At 44.6% G+C, this 13,656-nt stretch overlaps 1 protein-coding gene across 1 annotated transcript in view; it reads right to left on the bottom strand.

The window, feature by feature from the left end:
• The window catches only part of ttc33 (tetratricopeptide repeat domain 33), a 167,612-nt gene that overhangs the window by 115,731 nt on the left and 38,225 nt on the right, over positions 1 to 13,656 (bottom strand). Inside the window, exon 2 of the mRNA XM_087975177.1 lies at positions 1,120 to 1,335. Within this exon, the coding sequence (XP_087831303.1) occupies positions 1,120 to 1,334 (215 nt within the window). The 5' untranslated portion in view covers position 1,335. The remainder of the gene's footprint in view (positions 1 to 1,119; positions 1,336 to 13,656) is intronic.

The raw sequence follows: 13,656 nt of genomic DNA on the forward strand, positions 1-13,656 counted from the left end.
CAAGGCAGCAAATTGGGAAGCCATCAAAAGAAATTTTTCAGAAATCACTGAACACAGGATTAGTCCTGGGGACTGGACGATTGCAATTGTGATACCACTGTTTAACAAAGGGATAAAGGATAACCCAGGAAACGACAGACCTGTCAGCTTGACATCTCTAGTGAGGAAAGTGATGGAGGTCATAATATGGGATAAAACAAAAATGCGCTTAGAGAAAAATACTAGGCAGTCAATGTAGTCTTGTCTAGGGCAGGTCATGTCTGACAAATTTCATTGAGTACTTTAACAAGGTGACACAGGCAGTGGATAAAGAGGGTGCTGTGGAAACACAAATTCATAGGAAATAGGTGGAGGAGGCCATTCGGCCCTTCGAGCCTGCACCACCATTCAACACAATCACAGCTGGTCACGCAATCTCAGTAACCCACTCCCACTCTCTCCCCATACCCTTGATCCCTTTAGCCATGAAAGCCACATCCAGACTTAAGGGGACAAATGGACTATTTCTGCTTCTAATTTGTCTGTGTGTTTATATGTTCATCGTGTATAGGTTATGATCCAGTGAGTGTGACAGTGTCAGGCTAATGCTTGCATAAAAATTAATATGGTCCTTTTAATTTCTTCCCTTAAACTTTGTGATCTTTAATATAGCGCTTGGACATTCCAGAGGGCAGTCAGATTCTAGCACATTACTGTCGGTTTGGAGTCACATGTTGACCAGAGTGACTAAGGAAGGCAGATTTCCTCCCTTAAACAGTGTTAGGGAACCAGATGGGCTATTACTAAAGTCAACAATGGCTTTGTGGTCACTACTGCTTGTTATTCACCTGATTTCACTCCCAGCCACACTGGGATTGCTCGGTGAATACATAGCGGGGCCAGTGATATTACCATGACCAAGCTGATTTCCCCAAATAGAGGTAGCCACTACTACCCAGGTCCCACAAAAGCACAAACTGAAACTTCACTCCCACTTTCTCACTCCCAAACCCATATCGCTGACCAGACCATCAGAAAAACTCAACTACTCCCTGGGGTGTGGGGCCAGTGACACGGCTTCACTGAGCAAAGACCAGTCTGGCTCAGAATCCAGAAGTTGTCAAGCTCTCCCAAGCTCACCTTCCATTCTCGGACAGGAAGATGCCCTCGTCCTTCAGCCTCTTGCTCTTTACTGTGCAATCTTCCAGCAAGGCCTTGCGCTGCCTCTTGGTCACATGCACCCAATCCACATCAGCATCAACCAGCCTGTCATCCACAGCTGCTGCTTCAAAGTTCTGAGAGGCAACCTTTGACACTTTCTCCCCAGCCTTCCGCTTCCAGCCAAAGGATGTCATCCTGTATAAGTGAGAGAGCAGGAGCAAGAAGGAGAGAGAATCAGCATCACCAAGTCAGTGAGGGGGACAGAGAATGAAAGCAAACGCAAGAGCAGGAGCAAGCAAGCGAGTAAAAGCAAGCAGGAGTTAGTGCGTGTGAGAGAGCAAGGGGAGAACAAGACAGACAGTACAAGAGTGTGTGACAGGGAGAGGGATTCAGAAAGGGAACAACAGGGCACAGGGAGTGAGAGACACAGCGAGGGAGCGTGGGATACAGCAAGTGAGACAGTGGGATGTAGAGAGTGAGAATTTAATGCATGGAGCAGAAGACATAAAGAGAGACAGAGTAAGAGAGATATACACAGAGCAAGTGAGACAGTGACAGAAACACAGATTGTGTGAGAGAGATTAAGAGACAGACAGTGAGAGAGAGAGAGAGAGAGAGACAGTGTGAGAAAGAGTGAGAGAGAGTTACACAGAGTGAGTGAGACAGTGACAGAAACACAGATTGTGTGAGAGAGATTAAGAGACAGACAGTGAGAGAGAGAGAGAGAGAGAGAGAGAGACTGTGTGAGAAAGAGTGAGAGAGAGATACACAGAGTGAGTGAGACAGTGACAGAAACACAGATTGTGTGAGAGAGATTAAGAGACAGACAGTGAGAGAGAGAGAGAGAGAGAGACAGTGTGAGAAAGAGTGAGAGAGAGATACACAGAGTGAGTGAGACAGTGACAGAAACACAGATTGTGTGAGAGAGATTAAGAGACAGACAGTGAGAGAGAGAGAGAGAGAGACTGTGAGAAAGAGTGAGAGAGAGATACACAGAGTGAGTGAGACAGTGACAGAAACACATTGTGTGTGTGTGATAAGCACATGTGTGTGTGTGTGAGAGAGAGAGAAGAGACACAGTGAGAGAGACAGCATGTGAGAGACAGTGTAGGAGGGAGAGAGAGAAAGACAGACGGATGGAGACAGTCAGAGAGACAGGCAAACAGAAGGAGGGAAACAGATAGACACAGAGTGTTACACAGAAAGAGAAACAGACAGCACAAGAAAGAAACACACAAGGCAATGGAGACAGGTCTCATACAGATAGAGATACACGGGCAGAGACAGGGGGTGAGAGAGAGAGAGACAGAGAGAGAGAGAGAGAGAGAGAGAGAGAGAGAGAGACAGAGAATCAGAGACAGAGGGAGAATGATAAGGAAGTGCAACCAAGGAGACAGGCAAAGAAGGAAAAGAGCAGCTTTCAGTGAGGAGATGGGAGAGGAAGGGAGAGTCATAAAGACACCAAGTGAAAAAAGAGGAGGTCAAGATACAGAGGCAATGAAGGTACAGCAAAGGAGAAGTAGAAGAAGGAGACAGCGAAAGCAACAGTTCCAGACAAAGCGATGAAACAGCACGTCAACATTTACAGAGAGACAGAGAGAGAGAGAGACAGGAGGGAGAGTGGGAAATAATCAGACAGCATGGGTATCTCAATTATTGCGGAAGAGAACATAGAACAATACAGCGCAGAACAGGCCCTTCGGCCCTCGATGTTGCGCCAACCTGTGAACTATTCTCAACTTGTCCCCCTACACTATCACAAAATCGTCCATGTGCTTATCTAAGGATTGTTTAAATCTCCCTAATGTGGCTGAGTTAACTACACTGGCAGGTAGGGCATTTCACACCCTTATTACTCTCTGCGTAAAGAAACTGCCTCTGACATCTGTCTTAAATCTATCACCCCTCAATTTGTAGCTATGCCCCCTCGTACAAGCTGATGTCATCGTCCTAGGAAAAAGACTTTCACTGTCTACCCTATCTAATCCTCTGATCATCTTGTATGACTCTATCAAATTCCCTCTTAGCCTTCTTCTTGCCAATAAGAACAGACCCAAGTCTCTCAGCCTTCCCTCCAGACCAGGCAACAAACTGATAAATCTCCTCTGCACCTTTTCCAATGCTTCCAAATCCTTCCCAAAATATGGGGACCAGAACTGTACACAATATTCCTAGTGTGGCCGCACCAAAGTTTGTATAGTTACAAACACCATTCTCTCAGACCTATGCATGTCCTTGTCAAAACTGCATATTCTCAACTTCAGCCTGGAGAAATGGAACGGGGGCAAAGTAGGAATAACTGCAGCAGATTGCCCTGTCACTGAACATTTCTCAGGATTTCAGACTTGACAGAATACAAGACAATGGAGTAAACAGTGGAATGCTCAGCAGATCTGGCAGCACTGATGGAGAAGGAAACACGTTTCCTGTTTCAGGTCAATGGTGTTTCACCAGGACTTGCCAATACCATCAGAAAATGATACAACTATTTAACATCTAATCACAGGATAATTATCCAGTGCAGCCTTTTGTAAACACCAAGGACTGCAGCAGTTCAAAAAGGCAGTTCAACATCACCTTCACACGGTCAATTAGGAAGTCAGTGGCACCAATACCTCATAAATTAATTACAGCACTGGGTTTGAGGCAGAGTAAAGCTTCCTCTACTCTTTTACACTAGAAGTAAACAGGAAGTAAATTCCCTCTGCTATTTTAATTTGAAAGTAAAGCCTCCCCTACATGTTTTAAACTAAAATTAAACAGAACGTAGAGACCCCTTGACACCATCCCTATCAAACACTCAAACACACAAACCGTGGGGCAGCACAGTGGCTCAGAGGGTTTGATTCCAGCCTCGGCCAACTGACTGTGTGGAGTTTGCACATTCTCCCTATGTCTGCGTGGGTTTCCTCCGGGTGCTCCGGTTTCCTCCTACAGTCCAAAGATGTGCGGGTTAGGGTGGACTGGCCATGGGAAATTGCCCATAGTGTCCAGGGATGTGCACGCTAGATGAATTAGTCTTGGGAAATGCAGGATTACAGGGATAGGGTAGAGGACGTGGATCTGGGTGGGATACTCTTTGGAGAGTAGGTGTGGACTCAATGGGCTGAATGGCCTGCTTCCACATTGTTAGGTTGCTACGAAACACTTCAAAGACAGAGACAGCATGGGATTAGATGCAAAGTAAAGCTTCCTCTACTCTTTTAAACTAAAATTAAGGCTCTCTCAACTCTGTCCGGCCCTTCAAGCCTGCATCAACATTTTGCCCTTCCATTGTAAATCTGCCTTCACGTACAGGATCGATATCCCTGTATTCCCTTTCTATTCATGTTTGTCCAGGTATTTCTTGAATGCTGCCATTGTGTCTGCTTCCACCACCTCCTCTGGCAGTTCCAGGCACTCACCATATCTCTTTCAAACATTACCCCCTACACCTTGAACCTGTGTTCCCTAGTAATTTACCCCTCACCCTGGGAAAAAGCCTCATACGTTCCACCCTATCCATGCCATTCACAATCTTATTAACTTCCGTCAGGTCACCCCGTGACCTCCTGCGTTCCAGTGAAAACAATCCCAGTCTTTCCAACCTTCCTTTGTCGCTAAAATCCCCAATACAAGGCAACATCCTGGTAAACCTTTTCTGTACCCTCTCCAAAGCATTTACATCCGTCTGGTAGTGTGGTGACCAGAACTGTACACAATATTCCACATTTGGCCTAACTAAGGTTCTGTAAAGCTGCAGCACAACTCATCTATCCTTAATGCCCACTCCAATGAACACAAACATGCCATAGGCCTTTTTTGCTATAGGTCGTTCTGCTATAACATGCATTTCGTTAACATAAATTCATTGTAACATGATTGACAAATTGGGGACACTGTTTCTAAAGTGTCTTTTAAAACTTTTAAAGCATGTGTTGGCTGTAATGAAATTTTAAGCACTGTTTTTAAAACACAATTTTTCTATAATGAAGGGGTTGCACAATAATGCAACCATTACATTACAGAAGGCCTACCTGTACCTTATCTACCTGCACTGCCACTGTCAGTGATCTATGGCCCTGCACACCCAGATCCCTCTGCATATCAATCCTCCTAAGGGTTCTGCCATTCACTGTATAATTTCCACCTGTACTTGACCTTTCAAAATGCATCACCTCACATTTGTCCAGGTGAAACACCATTTGCCATGATACTGCCCATGCCTCCAAGTGATCATATGCTGCTGTACCTTCTGACAATCCTCCTCACTATCCACAACTCCATCGATCTTTGTATCGTCCACAAAGGTAATAATTAGACCAGACACGTTTTCCTCCAAGTCATTTATGTAAAGCATGAACAACAGAGGTCCCAGTACGAATCACAAGTCACAACCCTCCATTCTAAAAAGCATCCTCCCACCGCTTTCTTCTGTCTCCTATGATTAGATTAGATTAGATTAGATTGTTGGGTGTTCGGCCAATTCACCTGACCTGCACATCTTTGGACTGTGGGAGGAAACCGGAGCACCCGGAGCAAACCCACGCAGACACAGGGAGAATATGCAAACTCCACACAGACAGTCACCCAAGGCAGGAATTGAACCCGGGTCTCTGGCACTGTGAGGTAGCAGTGCTAACCACAATGCCACCATGCCACCCAGCCAATTCTGTATCCATCTTGTCAGCTCACCCCGATACTGTGTGACTTCATGTTTTATAACAGTAACAATGAGTGATGTTAGTCAGAACTCCTATAGTTCCATGACCAGGGTGATGAAATGGCATTTCTCATAAAATTTCTCCCAATCCTGCTTTGTCTGGTTTAAGGGGTAGTTAACAGCCACTGGTGGAAAGTGAAGATCCATACTGGGGCACCCAAACCAGGAACAAACAAAACTGTTCTTGCTCAATGGCCAGTCTTCTGTAAAGTATCTAACCCAGACGGATTCCATCAGCAACAGTACCGACTGTGCCCAATACACAATTGTGCTTTTTGTAAAAGGGCCTAGCACCTAACAATAACTTATAAATATATTGCACTTTTAACCTAATAAAGCATTCCAAGGTGCTTGAGAGAAATTACTTTTCTCAAGGGTCAGCAATCTGCAGATTTCACTTGCTCTGAGTGCAGTGGACACTGAATTAATTTGAGGAGGAGATCAATTTTCATTAGTAATGGGTTGAAGGGTGATGGAGAGCAGGCAGAAAGTGGAGGTGAGGCTGAAATGAGATCAGCCACGATTGTATTAAGTGACAGCGCTGGGTTGTGGGCCAGCATTGCCTCCTACTGCTTCTGCTTACAGTGGCCTTTCATCAAATTTGTGAGGAACTTTATAGGTCATGGTATGAAAGGGATGGCAGCAAAGTGGATATAGAAATGTTTGAGTGTTAGGTAACACAGTAATGATCAATAGGTATTCTTTGGGCTGATGAAGGATTGGTAATGGAGTTCCCCAGGGGTCAGTATTGGGACTTATGCTTTCCCTACGCTACTGAAGATCTGAATCTTGGTGTGCAGTAGAAAATTTCCAAATTTGCAGCTGACACCAAACATGGAAGGATTGTAAACTGTGAGGAGAACAGTGTAGTACTCCAAAAAGACATTGACACGTTAGCGGAATGGGTTAGAGAGGTGGCAGCTGAGGCTCAATGCAGGCAAATGTGAGGTTTTGTAGGAAGAATACTCAAAGAGACTATTAAACAGTGAGTATGATTCTAAAGGGGAAGCAGGAGCCAAGGGAGCTGGATGTACATGTGCACAGATTATTGAAGGTAGCAGGACAGATGAAGGGAGCAGTTAATAAAGTACAGTGTCCTCAGCTTTATTCAGATATCATTACAGATTGCAAGAGCAATGGGATGATGTTGAGCTTGAAGAAGACGCTTATGAAACCTCAGCTGGCACACTGTGTACAATTGTGGATGCCACATCATAGGACAATATCAATGGATTGGTGAGAGTACAGATGCCAGAGATATGAAACTTCAAGTACAAGAGCAGATTGAAAAAAATTGGGAGCGTTCTCTTGGGAGTGAAGAAATAGAGAAAGTATGAAGGAGCAGGGTTAAGTAGAATCCCAAGGCATTTTCTACATATATTAGGAGTAAGAGGGAAGCTAGGGAAAGATTAGACCCACTCAAGGATAAAGGAGGGAGGTTATGTGGGGAGCCAGAGGAAATGAGTGAGATCCTTAATGAGTACTTACTTTCCTTTGGTACTCACCAAAGAGAGGGACATGAGCGATGCTGAGGTTAGGGAAAGGTGTGCAAATACTCTCGGGCAAGGTCAACGCAATGAAGGAGGAAGCATTTGGTGTCTTGAAATGCATTAAAGCAGACAGGTACCCAGGGCCAGATGGAATCTATCCCAAGGCAAATGAGGCAAATGAGGCAAATGAGGCCTTAACAGATAGCTCTGCATGCTCTTTGGCCTCAGGCGAGGTTCCAGAAGACTGCAGAGTGGCCAATGTTGTTCCTTGGTTTAAGAAGAGAAATAGAGATAATCCACACATTTACTGGCAAGTGAGCCTGATGTCAGTGGTGGGGAGGCTGTTCGAGAAGATACTGTGAAACAGAATTTATTCACATCGGCCAGGGCATCAAATATAAAAGTTGGCAAGTTATATTACAGCTGTATAAAACTTCAGTTAGGTCATATTTGGAATACAGCATGCAGTTCTGGTCTCCACACTACCAGATGGGTTGTGGGTGTTTTCAAGAGGGCACAGAGAAGGTTTACCAGGATGTCACCTGATCTAAAAGGTTTTAGGGATGAGGAGGAGTTGGATAAACTCAGATTGTTTTCACCAGCAAGACAGAGACAGAGAGATGACCTGACAGAGGTCTACAAAATTAAGAGTGGCATAGACAGGGTGAATAGTCAGAGGCTTTTTCCCAGGGTGGAAAGGTCAACTACAAGAGGACACAGATTCAAGGTGAGAGGGGGAAAGTTTAAAGAAGTGCGGGGCGAGGATGGGGTGTCTGGAATGCACTGCCAGTGCAGATGGTGGACACAAGCAGTTTGCAACGTTTAAGGCAATCAGAATGATAGAAGCTGTGTCCCAGCATTAGGTATTGGGTCTAAATAAGGAGAGGAAATTGGCGCAGGCTTAGTGGGCTGAAGGGCCTATTCCTGTGCTGTATTGTTCTTTGTTCTCTTTCAGTCTGAGAGAAGATTTGACAGAAGTTTACGAAATCATGAAGGGGCTGAATTGAGCAGAATGGGAACTGTCCCCACTTGTGAAAGAAACAACAAAAGGACATAAACTTAAAGTGTTTTGTAAAAGAAGCAAGGGGGAATGTGAGAAAAAATATTTTTCACAGAGCGGAGTTAGGGTCTGGCTTGCACTGCCTAGAAATATGGTGGAGGCAGGTTCAATTGAGGGCATTGTACATTTGGATAGAAAAAATGTATAAGGCTACTTGGGAGATGAAGAAAATTGGCCAGAGGTTTCATTTGAAGAGCTGGTATAAACATAATGAAAGACGTTCTTCTGCACAAGAACACTTCTGTCATTGATTACTTTTACTGCCTGAATTATATATTTCTTGTTAGCAACTTCTCCCACTTTAAGTTACCCTTTATTTGTTTTCTAAAATTTTCTGTCCTACTGTTGTGTTGTCACAGTCTCTACATCAATTCAATACCATCGCTAACCCCCTTAGATAGCCATGGACAATTATTTTTTTCTTGTGGAAACTTTCTTTTCCCATCTCAGAGGATTGTAGAGCCAGAAGAGATTACACAGACGTCATGGAAGAATCTGAAAACAAGGGTGAGTATTTTAATACCAAACTGCTTTCCAAGAGACAGAGTGGTTCAGTGGAAACATAGTCAGAGCAGAAGAGTTTTCAATGGGCTCAAGTTTACACAAGGTAGCAGGTGTTGGAGAGCAGCCACAGAGCTTTCGAATCGTCAAGTCTGGATATAACAAGTGCATGAAAGGATGTTATCCAGACACAACTGGGTCCCTCAAGCAGCATGTATTGCTCTGGGATCACAACAAACAAGATCATTCAGCTGTCCTCACTGAGCTGCCACAATGGGCACTGTTTTTGGAGTGAACAAGCAGACTGGTGCAGAGAGCAAGGGAACCACCATTAAGCTTCCACTCAAGCTCAGCATCCTATCAGAAGCCATTCCTGCAGCTCTCTGCATAGAACTAATGCCAATCTCTCACTAAACATCACTGAGAAAATTAATAACATAAATCACAACTAATGCTAGAAGGTATGCATTTAAAAACAGGTTAAATGCTATAACATGTTACACATGAACTATAACATAAAGTACAAATTAAAATGTTAGACCCAGTGCCAGATTGTAAAACTTCCCTTAATCTCATGTGACAGATGCATATTATTTATTTATAATGTCCATGATGTTAGAGAGTTGTTGTGAATTATTATGAGACATAATCATTAAATTAATTATAGAGACATAGAACTGGACAGCATGGAAACAGACACTTCGGTCCAACTCGTCCATGCAAACCAAATAGTCTAAATCAATCTCATCCCATTTAAATTAATATTGTAAATTATTGTCATGAATTATTATATAGTTGTTATCGCTAATAACTGTCATTGAGTGTTATTGAGAATGATTTATATACAAACCAGAAGAAACAGAACGGGAGGAGGCCATTCAGCCCCTTGAGCCAGTTCCAACATTCAATAGGAACGTGGCTGATTCAGCATTCCTCATAACCACTTCCCTACCCTGTCCTGTAATCCCCGGTTCCCCAACTGATCCAGAATATAGATAATTAATATTGGAATTTATTACTTCTAATGCCTATTGAGAATGATTTCCATGTATGAGTTTGTGAATTAGCAACAGAAATAAGCCACTCAGTCCTAGAGTCTGCCCCGTCATTCAATATGTGAAAGGATGATTGAATCCTTCCATATCTTTTACTCAATTACTTGTATAATTATTACACCATAATTCCAATTGTTAATTTGAACAATGTCATTTGCATAAATATTATATCATTCCAAATATGAACCCGGCACTGGCTGAAGTTAACATGAAGATCCAACTTTCTCAACCTCTCCTCTGACCTGAGGTGGGAGGTTAAACCACCGCCAGTCCTCTCTCCCACACACTCTCTCTCTCTCTCTCCCCACCTCTCTCTGTAATAAGAGTGTAGTCATATGGCCCTCAGGATGATTATGACTTTACATAAGACTTTGATAAGGTTCCCCGTGGTAGGCTCATTCAGAAGGTATGGGGGAACTTAGCTGTTTGGATACAGAATTGGCTGGCCAATAGAAGACAGCGAGTGGTAGTAGAAAGAAAATATTCTGCCTGGAAGTCAGTGGTGAGTGGTGTTCCACAGGGCTCAGTCCTTGGGCCTCTACTCATTGTAATTTTTATTAATGACTTGGATGAGGAGATTGAAGGATGGGTCAGCAAGTTTGCAGATGACACAAAGGTTGGAGGTGTCGGTGACCGTATAGAGGGCTGTTGTAGGCTGCAGCGGGACATTGACAGGATGCAGAGATGGGCTGAGAGGTGGCAGATGGAGTTCAACCTGGATAAATGCGAGGTGATGCATTTTGGAAGGTCGAATTTGAAAGCGGAGTACAGGATTAAGGATAGGATTCTTGGCAGTGTGGAGGAACAGAGGGATCTTGGTGTGCAGGTACATAGATCCCTTAAAATGGCCACCCAAGTGGACAGGGTTGTTAAGAAAGCATATGGTGTTTTGGCTTTCATTAACAGGGGGATTGAGTTTAAGAGTCATGAGATCTAGTTGCAGCTCGATAAAACTTTGGTTAGACCGCACTTGGAATACTGTGTTCAGTTCTGGTCGCCCTATTGTAAGAAAGATGTGGATGCTTTGGAGAGGGTTCAGAGGAGGTTTACCAGGATGCTGCCTGGACTGGAGGGCTTATCTTATGAAGAGAGGTTGACTGAGCTCAGACTTTTTTCATTGGTGAAAAGGAGGAGAAGAGGGGACCTAATTGAGGTATACAAGATAATGAGAGGCATGGATAGAGTCGATAGCCAGAGACTATTTCCCAGGGCAGAAATGACTAACACGAGGGGTCATAGTTTTAAGCTGGTTGGAGGAGAGTATAGAGGGGATGTCAGAGGCGGGTTCTTTACACAGAGAGTTGTGAGAGCATGGAATGTGTTGCCAGCAGCAGTTGTGGAAGCAAAGTCATTGGGGACATTTAAGAGACTCCTGGACATGCATATGGTCACAGACATTTGAGGGTGCATACATGAGGATCAGTGGTCGGCACAACATGGTGGGCTGAAGGGCCTGTTCTGTGCTGTACTGTTCTATGTCCTCTATGTACATATACTTTTATTAACACTGTATTGTGACCTATTTGCAAAATGATTACATTTTTTCCAGTGGTGAATTAGTTACAGATAATGCATTGAATCATTGGTATTCTTAAATTAGTGTACTTTAGCCTCACAGTGAATTATGTACCTGTTTCTGGCTAATGTAGTGGTTCTCATTCTGTTCATTAATACTTATTATATCATTGCCAATGAGAAATTACAGAGAATGCTGCAAATCACTTATGTTCATTATTATACGTAATTCCTACTGTGAATTAGTTTGGTTAACAATTAATTATTCCCAGTTTCAGGCGGGTATGTTGAGCTGGAATTCTGTTCATTAATAATTATGATGCATTGTTCACCAGGCAATAATATTTCTTAATAATCAATAATACAGATAACTCAAAATAGGAATAATGTGACACGATGATCAATACTAGACAGTTCACCGTGGGAATAATCTACACTATTGATCACGACACACCCAGTAAATTCTCCCTATCAAAGATCAGTACTGCACCACACCCAGTGAACGCTCCCTATTGTCGATCAATATCTCCCCGGTGAACTTTCTCTATTATTGATCAGTCTCCCCCCTTGTGAACTCTCTCTATTGATCAGTCACCCCCCCGGTGAACTCTTTCTATTATTGATCAGTCACCCCCCCCCCGGTGAACTCTCTCTATTGATCAGTCACCCACCCGGTGAAGTCTCTCTATTATTGATCAGTCCCACCCCCCGGTGAACTCTCTATTATTGATCAGTGTCTCCCCGCCCCCGGTGAACTCCCTCTATCATTGATCACTCTCCCCTCCCCCGGTGAACTCTCTCTATTATTGGTCAGTCTCCCCCCCGGTGAACACTCTCTATTATTGATCAGTCTTCCCCCCCGCCCCGGTGAATTCTCTGTATTGATTAGTCCCCCCCCGCCGGTGAACTCTCTCTATTATTAATCAGTCTCACCCCCTCGGTGACCTCTCTATTATTGATCATTCCCCGCCTCCCGGTGAACTCTCTCTAATATTGATCAGTCCCCCCACCACCCGGTGAACTCACTCTACTATTGATCAGTTCCCCCCGCCCCCACCCCCGGTGAACTCACTCTATTATTGATCAGTTCCCCGCCCCCGCCCCCGGTGAACTCACTCTATTATTGATCAGTCCCTTCCCGGTGAACTCACTCTATTATTGATCAGTTCCCCCCCCCCCCCGGTGAACTCTCTATATCATTGATCACTCCCCCACCCACCCCGTGAACTCTCTATATCATTGATCACTCCCCCACCCACCCCGTGAACTCTCTCTATTATTGATCACTTCCCCCTGGTGAACTCTCTCTATTATTGATCAGCGCCCCCCCCCCCCGGTGAACTCTCTATTATTGATCAGGTCCCCCCCACCGGTGAACTCTCTCTATTATTGATCAGTCACCCCCCGCCCCGGTGAACTCTCTCTATTATTGATCAGTCTCCCCCCGCCCGGTGAACTCTCTCTATTATTGATCAGTCTCCCCCCGCCCGGTGAACTCTCTCTATTATTGATCAGTCTCCCCCCGCCCGGTGAACTCTCTCTATTATAGATCAGTCTCCCCCCCCCTCCGGTGAACTCTCTCAGTTATTGATCAATCTCCCCCCCCCCCCACCGGTGAACTCTCTCTATTATTGATCAGTCTCTCCCCCCCGCCCGGTGAACTCTCTCTATTATTGATCAGTCTCACCCCCTCTGTGACCTCTCTATTATTGATCAGTCCCCCCTCCCCCGGTGAACTCTCTCTATTATTGATCAGTCCCCCCCCCCGGTGAACTCTCTAATATTGATCAGTCCCCCCCGGTGAACTCATTCTATTATTGATCAGCTCCCACCCCCCCCACCGGAGAACTCACTCGATTATTGATCAGTCCCCTCCTGGTGAACTCACACTATTACTGATCAGTTTGACCCCACCCCCCGGTGAACTCTCTATATTATTGATCAGTTCCCCCCCCACCCGGTGAAGTCTCTCTATTATTGATCAGTCACCGCCCCACCCCACCCGGTGAACTCTCTCTATTATTGATCATGTCTCCCCCCTCCCCCCCGGTGAACTCTCTCTATTATTGGTCAGTCTTCACCCCCCCCCCGGTGAATTCTCTGTATTGATTAGTCCCATCAACCCGACGGTGAACTCTCTCTAATATTGATCACTCCCCCCCCCCCACCCCGGTGAACTCTCTCTATTATTGA

This window comes from Chiloscyllium plagiosum, unplaced genomic scaffold (assembly GCF_037043375.1).
Source record: "Chiloscyllium plagiosum isolate Xiang-an unplaced genomic scaffold, Cpla_swu_hap1 HiC_scaffold_2, whole genome shotgun sequence".
NCBI lineage: Eukaryota > Metazoa > Chordata > Chondrichthyes > Orectolobiformes > Hemiscylliidae > Chiloscyllium > Chiloscyllium plagiosum.